This window comes from Chelonus insularis, unplaced genomic scaffold (assembly GCF_013357705.1).
Source record: "Chelonus insularis isolate UGA/USDA-ARS -01 unplaced genomic scaffold, ASM1335770v1 contig_25_pilon, whole genome shotgun sequence".
Taxonomy (NCBI): Eukaryota; Metazoa; Arthropoda; class Insecta; order Hymenoptera; family Braconidae; genus Chelonus; species Chelonus insularis.
Genome location: NW_023276451.1, coordinates 78,866 through 106,080, shown reverse-complemented (window position 1 = coordinate 106,080; position 27,215 = coordinate 78,866). Strand labels below are relative to the sequence as shown.

The window sequence follows — 27,215 nt, the reverse complement described above, 5'->3', positions numbered from 1 at the left end:
ACTAATGTATAAGTACAAATTGGAATAAAATTATATTCTCAATAAAAATGTTATTTTGATAAATATTTGTTACCCACGACCATTAAGTTAAATTATTGTAATTAAAGATGGAAGGATTATTGGAATTTTTTACTTACAGTGTTATTTATGATGATTATTAGTAATAATCATGATTGAGAATAATTTCATACGTTACCAGTCTCTCTTCTCTTACTACTACACTTTTTTCATATGAAGTCTGTGGCAGATTATGTTTCACATTTGTATCCACGTGACACTTAACTTCCCAACGTTTAAGCTGAAGTTAAGCCGCCTGATGCAAATCCTACATGAAATACATGAATTAATTACATGCTTTTTTCTCTGCTACACACACTAGTATATTACGTATTGATGTACTTCTCATATTAATGCTTGACTGGTTACACCAACATTGTTGAGTTGTAAATGAGTCTTGCACTTGTCTGCTCCAAAACACAATTCACGCATTCATATCAAGCGGTCATCTTTGAAATTGAATATCTGTCGATCTCAACTGACATCTTTTAGCGCGAATGTTTAAAGATGGATATTTTATATATAATAGCTACAGAGATATTGTTATAGCCAGCGTTGCTTTTTATGCTGCGACGAACGTAAATAAAAATGAAAATTTAAAAAAAAAAACATGATTTATTTTTCTATCAAAACGTCGTTGATACGCCGTAGCTTTTAGAGAAATATATTTTAAACAAACATTGATGTGATGATGTTTCTTTAAAAATCTCTTTTAATAGAAATAAATTGTGCTATAATGGATAATAATGTATAATTATTAATAGAAACAATCTCATTCATTTAAAACATGATGTAATCAAAAGCTTTCTCATGTTGAAAATAGAAAAATGGATGTAAAAATATTGGTATTTATTAATATAAATATTTAATTAAATTCAATCTTAAATAATTAGTGGCATCAATTGATTAATCAATTGCCTAAAAGCCTGTGTCCTTGACTATTTTTATTATAAATACCATCGGTATATTTATAGTTTGAAATGGTTTAGAAAATTACGTATTTAAATATTTATTATTTCTATAGAATTTTCTTCTACTTTAAAGCCTAATACTATAAGACTCATAAAACTCTTTATCAAAAATTCCTACTTATTATTCTTCTAATGAGGGACAAAAGATAATTAGAATATTGATATTTTTTCCTCGAACTTTATAAAAAATAATTTCACTGTAAATCCGTATATTTAATGTTATTTTTCTGTATTTTTTCAAGGATTCCATAATCACAAACATAATCAAATTTTTATTATAAAAGTTATTAATTAATAATACAATTAAATTTAACGGAAATATGTTTTGCGATAATTCATAAATGAGCTTGTTAGATTTATCAATGCTGTTTAACAAGTTGAACAAGTTTTATCAATAATAATATTCCCACAAAAATATATTATTCATTGTTAAATCTAAACATGAGTATTATTTACAATAGAACCAATTGATTGTTCAAACAAAAAACAGATTAAATAGAATAATGTTAATTTCGAATCATCAAATTAGTTATTTTTTGGATCCTTCAGCATCTAAAAATTTTAAAAAACTCATTCGTTGTTTGCATACATAGAGATAATGATATTATGTATGCATCTGTCAAGTTTCATTGAGTTTCATTTCATTCGGTACTGCCACAGCTGCATATTCATCAATTATTAATAATCCTGTACGTGTACTCATTAGTTTCTTGGAAAGATCTGAAAATCGAATTAGCCCCACATGCAAGTCTTATTTGCTCTTTTAATTCACTCATCCAGTTTTCCTAGAGCTATAAAGGAATTTAAATCTACATGTATGTTTGTATGAAGCTCCTAAACACATGGTATAATTTAAATGGAACCTTTCTTCCCTGATCTACTTGACTTTAATTTAAATAATGTCGCTCCAAACTACATGTCATTCTTCTTGAAGACATAAGTTTGATCATTTTGAATAATTGCTTTGGTATTCTAGGTTGTACTGCGTCATTAAAGTAAACATTAACTGATGAACTAGACGTACTGATGTGCAATCCGATCCCGCATGTTTGTAATCTAATGTGTATCTGTTTCATGTCACCATATGCAACAGAGCACATCAGATGAGAAATGAGTAGTTGGGTAATCATTCTGTCTCATTGACACATCAGAAATGGTTAAATTAACAACTCTTTGAACACATCAATTATATCTTTTATACCATGATACAATATAATACACTTGTTTATATCTTGGATTCTCTATACATTATGTCTCTTTTCCTGATACGTTATATTTATCATCCAGGGAGACCTCCGGTTCTTCTTTTGTAACAATTATCTCAGAATTCATTGTATAGGTTTGGTTCTAATCTACGGATATATTTGTGGTATAGAATCACATTGTGTTAACATCTATTACATGCGTAATCAATATCTGACATCATCTATTGTTCATCATCCTATTCATCACTTTCATCTAAATAAGATGATGATAGTGTAATTCTATTATTTACAGAGTTGACCTTATCTTACACTTGATACTTTAATTCAATTGACATACCAAAGTAGCTTGATAACATTCTCTAGAGTTTTTGGGACATCAAGAAAATGTTAAAATACTTGGTCTAAATGATTATTTCATCATTTAGACTACTGCTATTTACATGGATCTTGGAAATTTTTGTTTTTATTATAACTATTGATCTATTAACACTCACCGGGATGTTAGTCGGGGTGATTATTTTTAGTTTTTGGAAATACTCTTGGGGTTGTAACATAAATCTTTGATCGCAGTGGAAACTTTTTATTACCAAATTTTGATTGCTAGGAAAATATAAAAATAATCTTCCTACATAGGGGACTTTTTTTTATGATTTTTAGTTTGGAATTTCTTTGTTATGGGATATTTTATTTCTACTAGAAACTGTCCTGAAATTCCACTATTTGATAGAGCTTTCAGAAAACTATTGTGTTTCATATTACCTGCAGCACTCTAAATCTGTAGCACTTTCTCTATAATTTAGCATGATATATTTTATCCAGAATATAATCTACCGTAATTTAAATTGAAATCTAATTTAAGACTTAATAGAACTCTGCATGCATTAGAATTAAATCGAAAAGATATTTTTTTTTGTATAATCTGATAAATGCAGTTGAATGAAATACTTAATCTTACCTTATAATCTAAGCTTATAATCTTACCACGTTTATAATTCTATGATTACTCATGAAGAAATTATAAGAAGTTTCAAATTAGCAATGACTTCTCTAAATTCATCACTAATCCCATAAAAAAATTAGCAAAAAATTTTTATAGAAATTTCTACCCAGCGAATAATCGAATAGACTAAAGAAACGTTTTGTAGAAGCCTTCTAATTTAATTAAAAAGATTTATGAAAGCTAAACTCTATAGAAACATTTAATCATGATCAGCGTTTGGTGGAAATAACATTTGACGAAGCATTAATCACTTTTACCTTAGATATAGATGCACGCAGTCACGTAATCTATCGTGACTTTAAGTTACAGTTTAAGTCACATGTACTTAACTCCGAACAACCTTGAAATTGTTCAGCTAATTCTGGAGATACTGACTTTAGGATAAATACTCTACCAAGACAGGAATTCAGTCTTCATCTTCTACATTTTTAAAGCTGGAAATACCTGAACTAAAATTAAATTAAATATACATGTCTTATAATTTGTTAAATAAATGAATACTCGCATAAACCCTCACGAAAATTCTAGGATAATTCATTTGGGTTTATTCTTTTTGTACAAACGAAAGTCAAATTAGTATAATAACAAGTAGTTGATGTAATAAAGTATAATTAACATAATTAAGACCTAGTGAGACACGTTTTCGGCTCAGACATGGTAATCAGTCTGATTTATCTTATAAGACGTTAACAATAGTGTGATTAACTTTTCCACCATGTACCGGAAATAAAATGTTGAAATTTATTTTGATCGATATAAGTGATGCTTTCAGAACACGCCTCTCAAATGAAGCAGACGGTAAATGTTGAGTCTAACAAATCCTAAGCAGCTTTAAAATTAAAATATCTACATTATGACCCTTTTCATGGGCAAAAATTTATTTTTCATGAAGATGAAAAAATTCAGAAAAATATTAGAACATTTATCTACAAAAATATGACCATGAAGGACGAAAGATAAAACTTGCATCTTTGTTTTGTTATTTTAGAGCACTAAGTTTTTCAGCATATGTGCAATGAAATTTTCTTGGCAGTTTAATTTAATAATATTTCGGTGAAAAATATTGTTTAAAAAGGACTTTTATTATATAATTTGTATTCTAATTCAGTTTAAATGAATGCAAACAGAAAAATTTCAATTATATATTCAATTATTCTTCAATTTGAAAACTAGCTTGTTTTTATTTTCAATAATAGTATTAATCTGAGAGAAAATAACAATGTGGGCGGATTCCTATCACTTCGGACATTATTTCACATTCCCGGTTGACGTCAGTTCCCATTGCAATTACTCGGATATTTTGCCAGTATCATAGTGCGATATTTTATAATGCAAGTAATATGATAATAGGTGGAAGTTTGATATTGAAATTTTAAATTATAACATTTATCTTTATAATTATTATTGTTACTGTTATTAGATTCATGATTATTATTTTTAGTTGACATTAAATAGCTTGTGTGTAAAATGATTTTTCACTTCTTGCGATTTATCGATAGCTTTATCTTTATGATTAAAAAAATTTTTCATGTGACATCCAGTCTTTATATATTTGAAATTTGATCGTAAAACAGAGATTGAATTTATTGAATTATTGTACACGAGTAGTCATTAATTCCTAGCTGTTACAGATCATTGAAGCATTATGTTTAAATGGTGCATCACATGAAACATCACTTATCCGATTTGTTTGAATACAGTGGTAGTGATATTTTTTATGGTTAAACCACAAAAAATCAGTTGTTATTTTATTAAATAGGAGATTGGCTTAAAAACATCGAATATGACATATGGGAGTGAATTGAAATATTAAAGATCATATTTATCGAAGTGAATTAAATTAAAATATAATTTAAATCAATGCAAAAAGTAAGTATTTTGTACCCATTGGTGCATAATTTTCTATCAAAAGCCTTTAGTGTATGTACAAGCTTCAGCCCATTTTGTAATTGAGACATCTCTTTAGTTGAAACGTCTCTACTTCTCTCCACTCCAAAGGTACTCTCTTCGAGGAAGCTTCTAAGACACTCTTATATTTGCCATAATTATTAATGTGTTGACAATATACTTCAGATTATGAGAAAATGTTAAAAGTCTCATTAAAATAAAAAATATAATCATTCGCAAGTGAAAACAGTAAAAACTAAAATTGATTTCGGCATGTTCATGAAAAATTCAACTGTTTTAAGGTCCCAGATGTAGTTTGACAACGCGTTTAACAAAATAAAAATGAAATATAGAAATAACTAGGAAGCAACCCTTCAATAAGATATGAAGTTTTCTTCTACGAGCAATTTATTTTCGGTGTTTGATATATGGATGAAATTCTTAAGAAAATTCAATTGCCTACTTTATCTTTACTATTTTCTATTCTTCACGGATTGTCTGAAGCAAAAGATCAGATGTTGACACTGTAAAGTATCTCTTAACATATCTTTGAATTGGAATGCAATTGAAAAGATGCAGTAATATATTTCTACTCTTCAAATATGTTTCCCATCTTTTTCTTCTACTCTACTCCAAAATAATATATATCATTATCAAAGTGGAATATTTTTACAAGTCTCATTTTATATTATAAAATATCGCACTATGATATACATCTCCTTACAAGTACTTTCTCTGGAGCAATTTTTTGTTTTAGCTATAGCTATAATTATAACACATTAGTTACTTTAAGTGTTTACAATGTTAAACATTTGGATTTGCAGTGCTTACATGCCTCAATCGCTGAAAACTTTTCTGAAACATAATTTGTTTCATTATATTAATTTAAAGTTGTTTTGTATGATGATAAACGGAAGACAAGTGTAAGTTTGCAAATAATAGTTGAGTCGATATACAGAAAAGACATTCGGCGTAAAAATAAATTGTAATGGAAATTTGGAACGGTTAGAAGTTTCATCGTAGCTATAATTTGGGATTATGCTCTTATGTGCACTTAGAATATAGATGTACATATATAATACTAAAAAAAAAAACGTCACAGCATTAGTTTTTTAAATCTGTACACATAAATATAATGAATGTTTCTAGCTGTAATGTTGGAATAATTGTCATCTATTGAGTTCAGAGAGTTATTAACTTCCCAGTGGGAAGTTATTTTTATTTGTTTTATTTGTTATTTTTAATCCTCAAAGCAGACGAACTGATTGTGATGGAATTCTACAGACAGGTAGAGAAGAATCATCTAAGCAACATTTTACCCTAAAAATATGTAGATATATTTTTTTTAAATCGAACAACTAGTGAAATTAGCTCAGAATATTAAAAATATTCTTCTAAAAAATTTCTAGACAATAAAATATTATTTTATTCTCTCAAAATGTTGAATTTTTTAAACTGACATGTATTCGATTAAAAGTACTTTGGCAGGTGATTACTCGCTTCGTCGGAAATGCGCCTTTATTTCGTATTATGTCTTTTTTCACCCACGGGGATTCAATCGAATAATTACTCTCGAGTAGATAACGAATGATTCGATGGAATGTCCTGCGCCACAGAGGAAAGCAATCTGGTCGAGCTAAAGTTTCAAAATTGCCATTGAGAGTGAGTTAAAAAAGAAAAAGTAAAAAACCACAAAACATAAAATCTGCCCGTTTTTTTGACTGATAAGTTTTTAACCCAACGAGAACTACATTAGCTTCACTAAAATTACTAGCCGAATTTTAGATAGCATTTAAGTAACTGAAGATAGCATTTAAATGATCGAATGTGACCGAGAATAATTAAGAATCAAGTGATGTACCTTCGACTGAAGATATATCCAAGGTGTAGATATTAAATCTAGAAATCTTCCTTTACTATCGGTTAGCAAAAATTGTCAGAATCGCAAAACAAAATGGGTTAAAGAAATCCTGGTGTACATTACTTGATAAATATGATATCAAAGACAAAAATCCTTTCAAGTTACTTCTAAAGTTGGAAGTGTTTTTGGTCTCATAAAGAAGTGACAGATTTGGTATCATTAAATTGTATTTTCAAATTCATTGTACTATAAATTGTACTATTTACATTAGTTTTTCTCTGGTTTATATTTACTGCATACAATAATACCAACGTGCCAATTTTTTTTTATTTTCACACCTGTCTGCACAAGTTTACACAAACACAGTTCTATACAGTGTTATTTGTAAAAATTTACACGTCATAGAAAATTTATGTAAAAAAAAAGTCGTAGTGAACACTTCATATTTTGAAATTTTTTGATTTTTATTGACATTTTTGGTATATAAAATGATCTGATGTAAATGGGTCAACACATTATATTACAGCATAATGAATTGATTTTTATAACTTAAATGTCAAATCAATAATTTGTATGATGAAAGTAGAAGTATTTCATGACAACTATAAAAGAAAAATATTTATTTTTCAGTTTTTTGTCATTTCCTTAAATCTGACAGATGACATTTTTTCTTTATCATGCTCACACATTTGAACTGAATGTATAGTGGATAAAAAAGACTAAAAAATAAATAGCGATGTCTAAAATGGTGTGGATCACATGTTTTTCATATTATGCATGTACAACATTTTCACATAAAAGTAAGATGCTTAGTCTTTGCTAAAAATAAAGAAATATGAAAAGAATCGTCATTTTTTTTCTATCTTCGTTTTAGAAAATAAATTTTTTTTATCACTCTCAAAGTCGAGTTTACAAAGACAAAAGAAAGAAGAACATAGGGAAAGTACAAAGAGGCTCTACCACTGATGTATAAGTCTTATATTAATAATGTTTAATAAGAAGGATAAAAAACCTTAAATAAAAAACATTTAATTTATTATCTCTAAAAATCCTACAGAAGAATCGTTCATTAAAATTATTTATTATTAAGTGAGTTTAACATTTAATTATCGTTCACTTAATCACTTTTTTACTTGCTAACAATTTCAATCAATATTTAACTATATAAAATTTCACAAGTCACTAAACCTTTTGTAAAATTCCCAAACTATGTCACAAAACAATTCACTTGTAGAAATAAAGAATTTAGACTTTTTAAAAGATAATTATTAAAAATACAGTATTAGAGATTTCTTCATAGGCTTACCGAAACTTATTTAATAACAATTTTAAGCTTATATAATTAGCAAAGCCTCAGACAATTTAATAAAGTAGTAGTCTTTGTGGATGGAAATAATGTATAGAATTATCAAGAGTAATATTTCTCACATAAACTGGAAGAAGATTCAAAGTACCCACCACTCTAACCAACATGTCTGCACGAATTTTTATCTCTATCCCTGCGGGTATATAGTACTATTAATCGTTATACATTGCTTTCCGTAAAAATAAAATGATAAATTGTTCTCTTACATTTCTATAACACTTTGGAGATTTTTTTTTATTGCTTTCTTTTTATAGAATAATAAAATAGTAAAAAATAACCTAGCAAATTTAATATCTTAAAGAGCAATTTATGTAATAATTTTACCAGTACTCAACGTCTACTGGTACAAAAAACTTGTCATAATTGCTCAAAACTACACAATTTGTAATCACAATTTATATAATCTTTTAGAAAGTAAGCATAAAAGATTCAATTAATATTGTTGATGTTTTCGAAATATTGAACAGATGTATTCTTTAGTTTAAGACTTGAAAATTAATCGAGTCATCAACTAAGCTGTTAGAGAATTAAAAAACTCTGGGATACCGTAGTAAGAAGTAGTGTTTGTTAAGGGGGAAATCATCTTGTAAATGGACGTTCTTGGCAATTGTTGGAAATAATGAAGATAATGAGTGAAAGCGTTAAAGACAATTTTCATTAGAACGATCGTCAAACAATTTGCGCCATTATTCGAGTAAGATATTAACAATTCTGGATAAAATTAGCGAGTTTTACAAAGAAGATAAATTTATGGTAATTCAAAATATTCTTAAATTTGAATGGATCTATAAAAAAATTGTGTTCAATTTAATAAGAATACTTTTACTTTACGCAGTTATTAAGAAAGTAAAATGCTTCTCTGAATTTCAAATTCAGTGAAAATTTACATTAAAAACAAATAATTTTATACTCGATTAATTATTCAAAAACTGAAAATTAAAATTGTAAAAAAATAACGGGAAAAACAATTCCATATATTTATGAGTGTCATTTAATAAATTTCTGAAAGTTTTACTAATCATTAACTAATTTTCTTTAATATTTTCCAATTATCTTAACGATTAAATTATTCAGTAATAATTCAATAATATGTTCATGCTTATAGTTAGTTGAATAAATTATTTTCAATTTATTCTTTTTAGTATACACAAGAAAGAAGGTTAAATTCCAGACCCATAATGTAATGAATTGAATGATTATGAATAATATATAATGAATATTCTTTCGATATCGAATATATATTTAACTATTTAACAAAGAGTTTCTAATTACGTTTAATTGATAATCTTAATTACTTTACCCGGTGACAAAGGTTGGACTTTAATAATGTCTCATAGAATCAACAATCATGATTCTCTTTAGTAAAATCGAGATGGCTTCGGAGTAAATTAATTGGAAGAAACAATCAACGTTGTCTGAATTGCAATTACGTGCTTCAATAGGTAGAATGGTAAGATAAAAATAAAACCAATAAAATTACGATCGTTTACAGTTTTTTTACCATTTCATTGTCAAAGAATTTAATTTTCAATCAACATCTACACTTTAGTTAAAAATCTACAGTAGTTTTTTAATTTTCCTTCCTTTATTATTACTTGAAATTTACTGAATAACATTAATCATTGTGATGTATCAAATTAGACTTAAAAGTTACTGAAAACGCTGTTGAATTGTAATAGTATTGATTGTTGTTTCCGTGAAGTTGAATTGCTTTTTCGTATCACTGAAACTCAGTCGTTCGACCAGGTCAAACATTATTATACTAGAATTGTTTGCCTATGTATTTAAATCTAATACGATTCATTTAATAATGTAATAATGATCATTATCTCTCATTATAAAAGTTAGATATTTAATTATTTTGGTTTTTTATTTTATATCCATAAATTATTTAATTCCAATGTCATTGTCTTAACTAAGTTCTTTTGTAACATAACCCTTTTAAATTATATTGTTTGTAATATTATTTAAAGAATAAACTACCCAGCTACTGAAACTTTAATTAGAATCGTTGGAATTATTGCTGGCTTGTTCATTCTTACAGTTTTTATATTCAAAGTATTGCAGAGAAAAATGACAAGTTTATTATTTTAATATCTATGATAATAATTTAAATTCATAGAATAGAATTTTTTTTAATAAATTTTCAGTTAACTGATTGTTTAGCGTAGTATTCTGTTGATGAATTTATGCTATTTTTTGTAGTACGTTCTCGATCGATTGAAAATAGAAAGTAAATACGCCGGGTATAATGTTGTTTTAATTTTTTCGTACTCTTGGATTCAAATGAAAACAGTTTTTATATTTCAATGGTTTTATATTCATCTACTGATAGGTATGCACAGGCATGTAGCCTAAAATAACTTCTTCAGATATTAATCTAATTCAATACACTTTGATTGAATCATCTATTTTCCAAAAGCTCCAAAGAATTTTGATTTACTTTCATATAAAGTATCGTGGCACTGATAAATAAACATAAAAATACTTCTCTAGTATTTTCTTTTGCAGATAAAAACCTGCAAGTTTGATTCATTGGAAGATTAGTCATTTCGTCTGCCCCTTTTCTGAATTAATCTCAACAACTTAGTAATAAACCACACGAAAGGACTTACACGGAGATGGCAAGGGTGTGGGGTTCTCAAATCGAACGGAGATTCCGCGTGTAGTTAGTACTTAGTGAATGTATTCATATACTCGAACCCTCGAGCGCACTACTTTGTCATTGTCAAGAAAAACAATTCTTTAGTTTTCTTAATTTAATAATTCGTTGTAAACAATTTCTTTTAAACTTTTATAAATTATTAAATCGCAAATTTAGTAATTTGTAACTTTTTAACATTAAACACATGGAAATTTAAAATTTGCATGTGGTTCCTATCACACAGAATTTAATGTGTTAGAAATAAAAAAAACATGTAAAGAACGTACTCGGGAAGATTTGGGTCAGATAAGGTTTACAAGAAGGTTTTCCCGACGATTGGGGACCATATAAACACTAGAGTTGTCCCTATATCTGAAACCCAGACGCCGAAATTGGGCCGTAAAGATGAGTCCCAAGGGAAAAGATGCGAGCTTTCTTTGAGCTCGGAAAAGACGAGCCGAAGTTTTCCGGGGTTAGATTCAAGACAACCTGAACACCTTCACTTAATTATAATGACAAATGTATCAACTCTTGTAACATTCACGTGTAAATAAACATTTTTAAAATAAACTCAAGTTACAAAATACAAATTCTTGTATTCATAACATTTTATTTTTCAGTGATAAGTTAAAATTATTATTGAAGAATACAGTAATCTATTGTAAAAGTCTTCATTTTGAAAATAATTTAATTGCATCGGAGTCTTCACCTACAATTCTTGAAAATGCAATATGAATTCGCCAAGTATTGTACAATAAGATGTTGGAAATTCTGAACGAAAAACAATTAATTCACGATAAAAAATTAATTCATGCGACCGTATTTGCTCAGGCACAACCTTCATGAAGTTTGGCAATTCTACCGAAAAAACGATGCAGTCGTTTATAAAAAGAAAGTATCTTTTAAAATAAAAGGAGGATATTAAAAAGGAAGAACTATCTAATATGCAATGATTAATGAATGAATTAATAATCGTATAAAAAACTTAAACTCTCAATAAGTTACAGCTAAAAATTTACAACAATAGGCATTGACTGCTGCTGCACAATTTGAAGATTTTGATTTTAAAGTCTCAAAGCGTTAAGTGACAAATTTCAAACAGAAACATGGAATTCGTTCGCGTAAGATCACTAATAAATACGTAAGATCGCTAAGAAATACGTATCTAAAAAGAAACCCCTGTCTATTGAAGAAGAGTTAGCTTCCGCGGAAACTTTCTTTATACAAACTACGCTTGATACAAAATTTCAACGCAGAATTTCTAATAAATACGGATCAAACAGGTATGCATAATGATTTATAAGTTAAACGCAAATGGAAAACTCACAACGTCTTTATATTATACCTTTCTCACAAAATACCTAAAATCTGATGTGGGCAAAGAAAAATTTATTTTTCTCATTGATTCTTGGAAAGGACAAACGAGGCTCGAAATGTATGATGAAGTTTTCCAAGATAATGAGGAAATGCTTACTTGTACTATCAAAGTAATACCTTTCAATTGTACTCAACTAATACATCCATACAATATTTACTTATACAGACAAGTCAAAAATTTAATTTAAAAAATATAAAATTGTTCGCAATTAATTGAAGAAAACCGGGTAATTCATTTCCGTAAACATAGTATTAAAATTCAAATAATTCTTTATCATCAGCTCTATTTCCAAATTTTTTCAAAAATGATCAAATATGCTTGGTATGCGTTCATTATCTGAACATCAAGAAATATTTATGAAAATAAACGAAGTTGTCGACAAAATTTGTGTTTTTCTTGTTTTTACGATGAATACCATCCAGGTTTATGTATTCCTAGAGATGAATGATTGAAAAAATTTCTAATGTTATAAACACATTATCACAAATATTTATTGTATTAAATATATATTATTTTATAAGAAATAAATGAAAATGATTAAACGAATTTTGGCTTTTGTATTTTTTCTGTTTATGGTTCCTTGTCTTTTATAAGTTTAATTAAAATTGTTCACAACGAGTTATTAAATTTTAATGAAAAAAAATTTTGTACTCGGCATTGGCGAATTAGTGCGGTCTGGGGTTTGAGTATACGAATACACTCGCTGAGTACGAAACCATTTTTAGTAATTTTTTAATAATAAGAGATAGATGACTGATTATAAATAATGAATGACATGAAATTATTTTATAATTAAACTCTCTTCATAAAAGATATTTCTAATTTACTATAACAAACTTTACCTAATTTTTTTTATTTCATTTAAACTGAAATCTTTCTTACATCAGAAATAAATTCAAATTGAGAATCTGTCAATCAGTGGTTTGTGTTTTTTCGCTATCACCCTTACTTGAGTCGTACTACTTGAGTATTTCCTGACGTGTATTCACCGTTGTCTGACAAAACCGAATAAATTCAGACTGTAGCGAAAGTAAAAAAAAGACTTTAGAGAACTAATAAAACTACGTCGATAGTAAATAAATGATTGCAGCATTTAATAAACTTTTATTTAGAACTCCTAAAAATTTTAATAAAAAATGCAGTTTAAAACTGTTTCATTTCTGTCTAGCAGAAAATTCTTCATATGATAGTAATAAATAGATAATTATCCGTATTTATGAACGTGAAAAATATTGCCTTGACATCATGTTAAATATAATGGTCATATCGAGATATAATAATAACAATTTTAGTTAAGATGATAACTTTTTGTTATTTAGTCTAAATCATCAGTATATTGATACTTATGAATATTCCTAATATTATAATAGCATACTAATTCAAAAGTAAACCCAACCGTTGTTATAATTGGTAATATGTTTACATAGTTTATCAGTGAAGATTCCGTGCTCGTTTATTAGAATAAGTTTTAGAGTACATAATAGAAGTTGATACTATTGTAGTAGCTTATCAGTAAACATATTCTCAGGTTTCTCTCGATGCTTTTAAATACAAATTTACCTACTATCTCACCAGTAAATATCGGACGAATGTTAATTCTTGAAAGCGAGTGACGATTCTCTCGCGAATAGTGCAACCCGTACTAGTGGTGTAGTGCATTTGGATTACCATGAAATCCGATTAAGCATTGTTACACGACAAGAATACTTAAATTACTACTGAGAAAAACTGCTTTCTTCTTTTGTAAGTTGAAGTAAATATGGTATTGACTGTACACGATAAATTAAAGACGATAAAAAATTAAAAAGTTTGAAAGAATTTGAAATTTTTTACTGACTGGTCGTAATTAAAGTTTGAAAGAGCTGTTGAGCGTCTGGAGATTGTAGCTTTAGGCTGTAAAAAAAAATTTTTCCCCATGTATAAGCTCAAAAAATTGCTCTAGGTTGTTTTATTTTTACTTTCATTTTACCAAGTAATGTAGTCAGACAGACGTACATATATGTACATTTATACACGTGATCAAACGTCTCAGAATGAAAGAACCAATCATTCTTCCATTTTATGAACTGGATATATAGTTTGCAATGAAGAAAAATGATCTAATATTATATTAATAACTTCGTTTTATATTTAAATTGATATTGTTGGAAATTCATTTCAAATTCCAAGTAGACTGTTCAATTCTAATATAAAGACACTTTGAATTTTTTCAGAATGCTTCAAGAACGTGAAATGTTTGGCAGAAATGATACCATCAATGACTTCAACGAAAGTTACAGGTTCTTTTCCAATTCAACAAACTATGAAACCTACACTTTTGACAGGACTGACATCAAAGTCATCTTCATCACGCTCTACTCAATAGTCTTTTTCTTCTGTTTTTTTGGTAAGTCACATGCTGCAATGAAAACCTAAATAGTCAACTTAACTTGAAGCTCAATTAATGCTAATTACTCTTAATGATTATTCGCTTCGGAGGTATCTTTAACATTCTCTCTTGTGTCTAGCCAACTTATAGCCTACTATACTCTCACAGAAAATTATAAACACAGAAATTTTAGAACTCAACTGAATGTTCTAAATGACCGCAAATAATCAGTGTCAAATTAGTCAGTTTGTGAATCACATGATGCATCACCTGCATCAGTTATCAAGCTCAAAACGATTTGCCAAATGAGAGAACACCATACCAAATAGGAGCTTGTTAACCTGTGGTTAAATGCTAACATGAAGTGATAGTACTGTGAAATTAATTATCCATGAATAAAATACAAAGATTGGGATATTGGATGTATCATAAATAGTTAACACTTTTTTATTGATAAATTGTTTATCACCATGATCTATATCATGATGGTAATTATTGATATCACTTCAATTATTTACGATGAAAAGTACGAAACAAACATTTCGCGAATACTCATTGTGATTGATGCATGTTAATTGAATTAACTGGACATATTGGAAGTAGATGTCTAATTGATGTTGTCATTAAAATAAATTTTTAAATGTGAGCAAATTAATCTGCCACTCTTTTGATGATAAAAATTTAAAACTATACTAGTCAAAGTCATACGAACTCAATCAACTAACTTCACATTTCAATAATTCTAATAATTTTTCAGTTATTAAACGCACATTTAATTGTACTTAATTTTACACGTTGGAAATTCTGGCAATTGATTTATTGATTATGTCACCATTTTTTTAAATTCTGATCCATTACTTGATAATAAAGATATTTCAATTCAGCATAATAGTCTTTTTTTTAATAATATTGAATTATTATAACCTTTTAAAAGTTTCCAATCGTTTTAACGTGTCGTTGAAATTCTAATGTCATTTTGAAGTCTAAAAATATTCAAAAGATTCACCTACAGTAATCTTCGTTTCCATATTTCTTTACTTCCAAAGAATAGAGTGAAAAAATTTTTCACATTTGTAAAAAAAATGTTATCATTATATCAAGTTGATATATCATATACTTCTACAGATTCTCGTCAGATGATCTAATTAATGAAAGCGTCTAGTAATATTATATCATGAAAAAATAAATATCCTAGTTTTTGATTAATCCCAAGAAGTAACTCCGAAAAACTTAGCTATATCTATCCTATATATTATCAAGAATATTCTATATCAATTTAGATCGGATTATTGAAGAATTGTTTGTTTCTTTATTATTGAACGACACGTTTCCCTGCTGCGAAAATTCCCACGAATAAAACTCTCACATTTCTTTACTCCTTCCTGTCTCAAGGACCTACTCGTGAATCCGGTGATCAATAATAATCATCCGAATTAACAACTTTCTTACCAACTTGTGACCTTCATATGTCTTTTGATTTAATTACAATTGAGATAAAAAATGAACATTTCTGAGTCAAGATTTATGTATGAACTCTTTACCCACTATTTTCAATTCTATACCATTACTTGATACATTAAGTTGAAATATTTAAACGAGTCAATTAACTCTTAATCTGTTCTAAATCTTGAATTCTGTTTTATTGATACTCTCCATCTGTGAGCTTAACATTTCCGTATTAGCAAAAACGTTCACAACTATTCTTTTATTTTCAAATAAATTCTCAGACATTTGTGATGATGTTAAAATTATTATTGGCGAACTTATAGTCCAGTGAATTGAGAGATTTTACAGTGAAAAAATGCAAATAGCTGGGAATTTAAGGGTCTGTTTAAGAGTTCACCAGTCATAATTCCTGATAACTGAAGGCTTACAATACATAAGTATATATTATAACTATACATAGTATGAAATACTTCATTTTTGAATTACAATTTAATAATAAAATTTCAATTTTAAAAACTTGTGATAAATATACGTCGATTAGCAAACACCTTGATTGCAAAGCGAAATTTATTACTACAGGCTGAACGTCACGAGATAGGGAAAAACCAGAATGCCTTTGATGGAGGTTATTAATAAAAAATATAATTTCTTTGATAATTTTTTATTGTTGCAAGAGTAAAACAACGTGATATTCGAATTGAAATTTTAATAATATAAATTATTGTAAGCTCCCCTCCTCCGGGCCCCCGTCATCACTGTGTAACTTGTTAAAAAAAAGGAAAAAATTTTATACATTAATCGACTCATTTTTTCATGCTGAACCGAAATATATATAATTTAAAATACTTTTTTTTATATAAATTACTGTAAACCCTCATTCACTCGTGTGTCACTTTTCAAAAAAGAGAAAAAATTGTATATTTCAATCAACTCATTCTTTTATGCTGAGTTGCGAGATATTTTTTAAACACAAATTCAATCATTTGGATCTTCAAATGGTTCTTTAATTATCCTCAATTGTAAAAATAAAATAATCTATTAGTGAATAGAGGAAAACGTCAATTTTATGCCGTCTGCGACTTCCTTTTTTGCCTAAATATTATTTTATGTTTTTTTTCTTTCTTATACATGTATTCCTGCCTGTTTGTTTTCAAATCTACACGTACGTCTCATAATTTTTCCTCTATTTCTAATAGTTCGCGAGATATTTAAGAAACAAGTTTTTAAGGGGTTGTTTCTATCCTTTGCCAGCGTTGGAGCGCCTTTTCTTTTAGAGGAATGATTTCTGCTGAACTCCTCAACAGACCCTCAAATTTCCAGCTATTTGCATTTTTTCACTGTAAAATCTTTAAATGCACTGGCTTGTAAGAGCAGCTTGTTGTGTCTGTTGAAAATATTTATAACAAATTATAATGGATTATCAAAATTCCGAGCTAAAAAAATTTTTAATTCTGAATAATAAAGTTTTGAAATAATAATCAATATATTGACTCACTATTTTTGGGTGAAAAAATCCGTGTTTCCAGGTTTTATTTTATAACTTCAAAAATAGTTTTAATAAATCTCTTAAATTCATTTTTGTAACTCACTTATTTCCGTAAAAATAAAATTATTACACTACTTTGTTACACCTATATTTTCCACACTAATAATTAATGGATTTATTTACATCATAAATATAAATTTTTCCACTTTCAATCACCAAAAAATAAAAAAATCAACTCAAGTGTAAAAAAAATATCATTCTGATCTACGGGTATCTTTCAAGATTAGGGGAAAAAAATAATGGAAGTAAAAAAATATTAATAGTTTATACGTCCACAACGATTTTTTCGTTGCGTCGTTACCTTTTCTTGCGTGTGAAAATAAATTTTGCTTTGTTCATTTTTATACTTTCTCCAAAAATGAATGAGTTTCCATCGGTTAATATAATATAGAGCGCACGTGAATAGAATATTTAGAATACTAAAAATAATAAATCGCTTCGACAGAATTTTTGACTGAGCAAAAATGATTCACGTAGAGAACAGTTGTATTATATTTATGATGAAATACCACATGGTCTTGAATTCATCAAATTGACTAGTATGAATTTTTGTTAAAACTGCTGGGCTCACATGAAGCTTTAATTGGATAATAAAATCATCATCAGAATCAATATCAATGGTCTTTAGGCATACCTGACGAAAATTTCTACTTGGTTAGCTGTAAAATTAATGAATCAGTATAATAATTGATGCAAATAATGAGCTTTCAATGACCCTATGAAGCCTTATTGCATTCTGATATTCATTCATAGCCCGCATTGCTTTAGAGCTCAAGCTCGATAGAATATTTCCTTGGCTAAACGTGAGACAAATAAATAGATAGTTTAAAGGTCAGTTATTGGAACTTTTATATCCATATAATTATTAATGTTAATTGCTCCTGCATTTAAAATCCCAATGAGGATAATTGATTTTCTAAAAGAGTTTCTAATATTTCATCAATTATTCTTATCGGATATTGTGTATAACAAAAGGGTTTCAAAAAATCAGCACTTTTCTCGTAGTCACGTACTGAAGTAAGAAAAAGAATAATAAAATACTGTGCTATACATCATAGAATTTCAATAAAATAACCCTCGTTGATTGTTCTAATTAGTGGAACTTCATATTGTTAATATAATTATTATCCTAATGAAGAATTAAACTGTTTTTTAACTGCTTCGAAAATTATCAATTTATTTAACAACTTCATAAAAATATTTTTCATTCTCTTTTGAAATAACAAATTCTTAATGTATTATTCATGAAAAAATTACATTACAATAATTTTTCTGTTTTTAAAATTTAGTTAAGTACTTAAAAGCTTATTCTTTAACTCAACATCATTTAAAATGCACCATTAAACTTTTTGTGAAGTTTTTCAATAAAAAAATTACATAATTGTATATACTCTTTTTTCTCTAGTTTTTTTAGTTAGAAAAAATTATCAAGAAAGTTCAGAATCAAAATGATATTAAATTAAGAAACTTCTGGCTTTTTTTAGTAAAGTAAAATATTTACAAAAGTAAATGTAAAAATTTTTAATGCTGAATGTTGAGATAGATATTTTACATATAAAATGATTGTTGAAAACATAATGAAATAACATTATGTTGACTTGTATGAAAAGGGATATTGAGATTATTCAACAAAGACCAATTATCAACATGAGACAGTAATACCGGTCATAACAATAGTTATTCATGAATTAGCAAATAAATGAAGATTAAGCTGAGGCGTGTGTGAATATGGTTATGATCACAAGCTACCCTGTGGACTGATAATACAGCTTGAACTTGCTACATTCGAAAGACTGTCCATTTCATTCTGACAGCAGTATTGAAACGATGATAAACTAATTTAGCCAACAATAATCATATTTTGTGACTATGATGATAAAAATCCATCTTATATTCAGTCATTAATGAAGATGGTAATTATTCAGTAAAACACATCATACTCTTATGATCAGTATATTTTATAGGTCACATATACTATTAAAATATAAATTGATAATGGGACATATTTTAATGAATTTTTGATTCAATTAATAATTAAATTTCTATTACCATATTAATTAATTGAAAATGGAATATTTCAGTTATTTATTTATACGTACGATAAATTTGATATTTTATGATACCAATCATTTTTTCTGAATTTTATAATTGCTTGAATAACAAATTTCGAATAACAATATTGCCTGAATAAATTTATTACATGTACTTATAATAATTTTGTCTAATATAATAAAAGATTCGACAAATTTGTTATTGTGCTTTTCATTAGAGCTCAGAAAAGCTACTAATCTTGCAAAAACATAGTAACTAATCTGTCTAATCAAGAACAGATTCGACCAAGTTCATTGTCAGAACCAAAATCTGCTGGTAACTATAATTCTATCATCTGAAATATTATACTTATTTTTATTTCTCATTTATCATCGCATGCTCATTGGTTGATTCCCGTCTCGACAATACACCGATAAATCTCACTCGCGTGATAATCCATAAACACGTTATATTTTTCACTCTTAGGTCTGTGTCTATCCCTTCATGATCTCAATAAAAAGAAAAATACAAGCTGACGTAGAACATAAAATACGCAATCTCAGGGTCAAGTTCAATATTACGACTTTCTGTTTCAAGGAGTAAGAACATGAGCTTGACAATCAAACTACTTCGAGTGTTCAGTCCACATAAAACTTTCCAAAGAAATATTGAAGAGCTTTTTGTTGAAATGGAAAAATATATTATAAATGACGGAAGTCTTGCTTGTTACGTAAATTAATCGTTAATAGCTATGTCCGATTATGCAGTTCTAAGGCAGTTTTGCTATTTTGTTATTCACTGTTCCTGAATAATGGAACAAAGGAATCGTGACATACTATACAAATAAGTCTTGGCAAGTCTCACCACTCAGCTGGAAATCACGCAAGACTTTTGCTCTACAACCTAGTGGAATTCCTTTGGAATGCTAAATACGGGAAGTTTTATTTAATTTGACATATTCTTATGAGAGTATTCGGTTTATAGGACGTATTTAGCAGTTATTTAGTAATAAAACGAAATAAATTATTTTTAATTCAGTTCTCGTTATAATTTTAGAGCAAAAGAATAGATTTAATTACTTCCGGAATATTCAGTTTTTAAAATGTTGCTTCACATATTAAATATTGTGAATAAATCATAAATATGCAATTAAATATATTCAAATGTCTGTATACTTTGCATAAACTTCATCTAAAAATATTTTAATTTAATATTATGAACTTTACTTTAAATAAATGCTAGTAAATTTTCTTTTGAATCAGTAGATTTTTTTATTGGTCAATTTTCGGAGATAGACACGTAATTAAGAAAATTTCTGATATTCTAAAAAGAATAGAGATTGTGTTAAATTAAACCACTATCAAATCATTACTTTCATAAGCTCATTTCAAAATGCTAAGTCCATACGATAATTATCTAGAAGAGGCTAGACATTTTTTAGAAATAATTTTTTTTTCAATCTTGATGAAAAAAAGTTCTAAATATGAGATAGGAAAGCAGTAGATAATGATATTAATATTAATCTTATTAATCAATCAACTAGAGGATAATTGGTTTAATTAGATCATAAAACTTTTTTTGTAAAAGTTAAGTAGAAAAGTTTGAAAATAGTTTTAATTACTAACTATAAGGTGACCATTACCCTTTCAACTCTCATCCAATGTCAGATGTTTGCAAGTTCTAAGATTAAATTGTTATTCCAGTTAGTTTCAAACATAAAACACAAGTCCTAAAATCTGTCTATCTCTTCAGTAATTAAATAATTTTAATGATTGTTTCAAAAATTTTTTCAAGTACCTCAGACTAGATCTCTTTTTTCCTTTACTTGCCTTATTGTCTCAGTAATAAGAAGTTAATATACTAAAACAATACTATTGAAAGATATACATGAACGTCATGATAGGAAAACTGTGAAAAATATAATAAAGATTTACCGTGAATTTCTGTGCAGACTAAAATTGGTTTTCAAGTTAAAGCCCCTGCTTGTCCGATCAAAAGATTAAAAACTTTATGGCCAAAGGTTCCTTAAGGAAAATTCGAGAGATAAATATTTGCAAATGAAAATTAAAATGTTTTTGTTTTTGTTCCATCATATTCTATGTACCTGAAATATGATGATTAAATTATCTTGTCATAATTGTGTCAATTTTTATTAAAAAATCAATAAAAACAAGTATTACTTTCTATTTTATAGACATTCATTTATCAAGACTAAAAAGAAACTTTACTTTCTTTTTTATTTATTGATTGCATGAAAAAGAATTCGAAGATGCTATAAAATATAACGTTTGATTTTTGACACAAAAAAAGTATCTGAAGCTTAAAAGATATTTTTGTAAAATATTCTACAGAATGTCTCCCAATAAAAATATGCCAATAAATATCCAACCCTTTCGATGTATCTTATATAACTTGACGTCTGTCTACGACACTTAAGAGATGTTTTCACCAGGTATTTTGTCATTTCGGAAAATCTTTTTCTATTTTTATTTTCTACATATGTGGGCGTAATAAAAAAATACAGCTAAATCAATTCAGCAATCTGTTAGTTTTTGAGTCAAAAGAAAAGATAAATTCCTTCCACTTTTATTCCAAGAGATCTTTTTCTTCTAACGAAAATTGCCAGACAAACATTTTCACTAATTTCAAGAGAAATTGGACCTTAGTATATTCAAGTAATCGGAAGTGCAGCTTGGATATGGCTGTATTTTATGCCTCGAATACATTAACTTAACAGTAACTTGGAAGCTTCTACACTCTTCACACTCAGTGCGAATATCAGGTTCTGCAGTATACAGCTCTGACTTTGATATATCACGCTGTAAAAATAAGCCAGGGTTAGTGCGTTTATTGATTATACTTTTGTACTCTAATTATCACATTAACCTATTATTTATGGATACACTCTATTTCCAAACTTATTTTGATTCAATTTCAGTATCAGGAAGTGAATTTTTTGAATCAAATACCTACGAATTTTATCGAAAATATTAAAAGAGGGATTGAATTGATGAAATAATGATTGACTGTTCAATTAAAAGCTAAAGTTGACTTTTGTCAAGAGAAAATAAATTCACTGGGTTACTAATTGAGACATTTACCTTAATTAATTTCAGATGATTTATTCACAATACCTATACCTAACTGGTATTTTCGATTATCAAATAAAAATTAAAGCGTGGTTCATAAATTATTTTTCTCGTGCTTTTAATTAGTCTTCGGTTACATCAAAATATATACAAGCCTCCAATATATTTAGACAGTAAAGAGAATAGTTTGAAAGAGCTTTAATTTTCTACACACCAAGATGTACATTCATATGTATCGCCAAGTCTTATCTTATTACATATTTCAAGTAACTTTTAAACAATGCTAGTATAAAGTTTGTGAATGCCAAATTATTTTGTCTAAGTTCCGTGGGTAATTTATTGCTATTATTAAGATTATTTCTCTCATACAGTTCTACTTCTTTCTGTACATCAATAAATGTGATTACTCCAACAACATCATAAATATACGAAAACTTTCTAGAGTTTTCAATAAAAAAAATTTTCAAGTTGTCGACAATCAGATGATTGAAGTAAATAATATTAAACCAAAGTACTACTGTTGATAGCAGTTCACCCTACAAAAATAAAGAGCCAGTAGTCAATAAAGTGAATCTTCAGTTTATTGAATTATTAATATCAACTGTGAGAAAGACAATCGTTATTCATTGATGTAGTTGAGTGTCATCTGTATCATAACCCTGAATCTCAGATAATATTTTTCATGTGGTATAATTCCAAGGAATTTCCCTAGATTTTTAGTCTCAATTTTTGAAGGAAGATTTTTGGTAGAAAATAGATGTGTCTATTGCAGGATATTTTTTTCTCAACCCACCTGATGGTTGGGGGATGAATGGAAACCAGCCATAATTACCGTAGAACACAGGTCTATGATGAGTTTATAAAAAGACTGTCACATTTTGAAAGACATAATTGGTATAAGATTAGAGATACAATTTCAAAATACTAATGAGTTGCCAGTTGAACGTCTAATTATGAGATTAAAGAGCTGTTCCCGTTGAATTAAATATTCATGTAGACACTTGATCAATTTCACTGTATTTTCTCTTGATAGACATTAATGTTTCAAAAAAAAAACATCTCATTTTAACTTCTCAGTGAGAAGTTATCGTAATGGGTCCGATTTTGCCAATTCCAAATTTTGAAAAATCTTCACGTTTCAAGGTTCTCAGAGTGGAATACAATAGTTTTTGAGTGGACGTCTGTGTGTTTGTATCTTCGTATGTGCGTTCGGAATTATTTTTCGCCTCAATTATCTCGAGAACAAAAAATGATATCGACGTGAGATCAATTGCATTCGACACATAGTTATGTAACTTAGAACTGATTAGGTCATCAGAAAAATCAGTCGAGCCCTTCTTTATGGAAAATCAACAACGAGAAAGAAATAGTACACTAGCTAAATTTTATCATTCTTTCTACTGGGAAGCTAGTAGTGTGGACCTTTTAAGTCGTACCCAGACCAGTGAAGAGTACTGATATTTTTTTAAATTTACTCTAGTATTTCATATATTAAAAAGTAAATCTATTTCCTAGGAATCAATCAAATTTATCGATATATAATGTATACTTAAATGTTTTATCCTTCATGATTTGAATTAGATTTCATCCATATCTTGTTTTCAATTCACAATGGCTTAACTCACATTGAAATTCTTCCCAACAGTTAACATGTATGTTGAAAACTAGCAAACTGTCACAACTGATAAATGACCTGACACAAATTTGCTTTACAATTTTTCAGATAAAAATAAATTCTTCTGCTATTTGGCACATACATATGCATGTAGGGGAATATTGAGAGATATAAATGATGAATTACTAAAGATACAAAATCACCTTGTAACTTTTTATGGTGTCACGTAGTATATACATATCTTGAGTAGAACTATATTAGTAATATATAGTAGTATAGAGGGACTATGAGATTTCCTCTATTTTTTGTTGACGTCATAGTGTTCCTTTAACTTTATCGGCTAAAGATATTCATCAGGTATAACTCAACATCAACAATAGGGAAGAACTTTAACTACTGTAGCGTGCTTATATCTTTTGATTGAGTTCAAAGATGTAGATTCTTCTTTCTTATTTTAAATTTATTGATAAAAAAAAATCAGTTAATAATTTTCTGTAGATTAAAAAATCCAGAAGTACTAATTTGTTATAAATGATTGATTTTTATATTAAACTGAAGTTTAAGTTACAATTTTTTATACTAACCAAACTCTTCTGACTTTTAATGTTCTTGAAGAGATCAAGAAAAATGGACAAATCGTTTACCTTGAAGCTGATTAATAAACTAATCTTTTTTGTACTTTACTACTTGTTTGTCTTTCTTCTTAGTTTCTTTACATTCTTTGTTATTTTCAGTTAATGAAAGTATAAAATCATCTTCAAAATATTACGAGTGCAAAGTAATTATCTTATAAATTTATGGAAAAAGTATCAAGCGTATTACATGTTAAATGAGTTTTTGAATGTTGGTAAGTAAAACATAAGCCAATAAAGAAAAAGTTATATTCCATCAGCATTTCATAATGAATTTATCGACTACAGGCAGCCTTTACTATCTTTAAGCCGATCATAATTGTTTTAAGAAGGTTCTATTTTAAGTGGATACATTTTCAGGCTGAAATTAACATTCATTTTTCTAAGAAAAAACAATTTAATTCAAGCTGGTAATTTTAACTTAATTTAAGTGTTAATAATGATAATATGTAAATTAATAATCACAAATTAGAAGGATCCTTGACAGTAAACAACTGTCAACAACAGATGTGATAAACTGGAATGCTAAATCCCTAGTAATATTTTGAGACTAATAGCTCTTGCCAAGTAAATAAGTAGATAAAGATACATTTCAAGCATCATGTTAAATACATTTACATGGATTATTTATACATCAGTTATTTTACCAATAATAGCATTGTTACTTCCATTAAGATATTTTGAAATCGAAGAATTAGATTAGAAAATCAAATATCTATCTTGGATAAATTTATGTTTTTTGATAAGCTAATTCTTGATCAATAGTTGTTTATAAACTTTTGTTTTAAATTAGATCAGTTTCACCTCCAGGGTTACTATCGATCGTTGAAAATAACTACAATCTCTCTATCTAGTAAGAATATTTTACGTAAATTCCAGAATTTATTTTATTTAGTGAGAGTTGTTTTTTTAATAAATACAAAATTTATATCTAGAAAAATATTCAACTTGTCTAATAAATTTTCCAAATTCGAAATTAAGAATGATTGAAAAGAAAATATATTCACTACAACGTAGTAATCTATCACTAGTTTTAACTGTAGTAAAAGCAATAAAAAACTCAATTACAAATAAACTTCCATTGTATTAAACTGATGCATGAATTTAAAAGGACTATAATTACTTTACGAGTTCTGTAAAAATGGATTTAACTAGAGAATTTTTTTTTCAATTGGAAACAGCAAAACGATCTTCGATTTTTACTCAAATTTTTGTTTAACATTTATATACTTTAGATTGATCTAAGATGTATCAATCAATCAAGTTAGATTGAAATGTTTCCTTTAATGAATTGTATAAAAATAATGACTCTACGATTTTTTTTCATTTTTTATTAAATTAATAATTTTGTAGAGTGTTCAAAATTCTTTTAACATTTACAAAAAAAAGTTATCCAGCTATTAAACTGACAAAATAGTTACTAAAGATCTTACAACTTATTAGGGATACAATTTTAATCCTTGATAGAATGCCAGAATTGAGTGAATTGGTGTATGATGTTGTTATATAATCTAAAAACAGCTATTGAAGGTAAAAATAATTTCGGCGTGATGTTCTAGTTTACTTGACACTATTTTCAAGAAATTTCATTTTCTAGTTTTATTCCTTTTTATTATCTAGAAGACAATATTCATGCTTTTCTCATTTAAATAATGTTGAAATAGACACTCAATTCCTAATACAAAAGCACAGTTATATTTGGAGTCAACTAAATTTAAATTAATTTTAAATGTAGTCAAGTTGTTATAAATTAATATCTTCATGAGATAATTATCTTGTATAAAAATTATCTTCTAAATAAATTTCCTCCAAGATTTTTTGATGTATTGGTAATTATTGTTATTTTCAAAGAAGCATTCATGATAAATACAACAATAAATTTTTCTGGTAAAACGAAAAGCTATAAGCAATTATAACACAAGGACAAATCAAACATGTTTGAACTATCAAGTAATATTAAATCTAAGCTGATTGCAAATTCAAGTTTACAAAAATTTCTTATCACTTACAAGTATTTCTGTACAATAAATCTAAGTATGCATATTATATTCATTTATGACAGTTGAAATTCAAACTTCCTAACTAATTTGAGCCATCAACAACTTAAAATCATCTGAAT

The 27,215-nt window shown here is 27.6% G+C and overlaps 1 protein-coding gene across 2 annotated transcripts in view; it reads left to right on the top strand.

Moving 5' to 3' along the window:
• Positions 1–27,215, top strand: part of LOC118064859 (trissin receptor-like) — a 46,463-nt gene that overhangs the window by 5,329 nt on the left and 13,919 nt on the right. For both annotated transcript variants that reach the window (XM_035079758.1, XM_035079757.1), the window contains one exon: positions 14,583–14,755. In XM_035079758.1, coding sequence (XP_034935649.1) covers positions 14,583–14,755 — 173 coding nt within the window. The remainder of the gene's footprint in view (positions 1–14,582; positions 14,756–27,215) is intronic.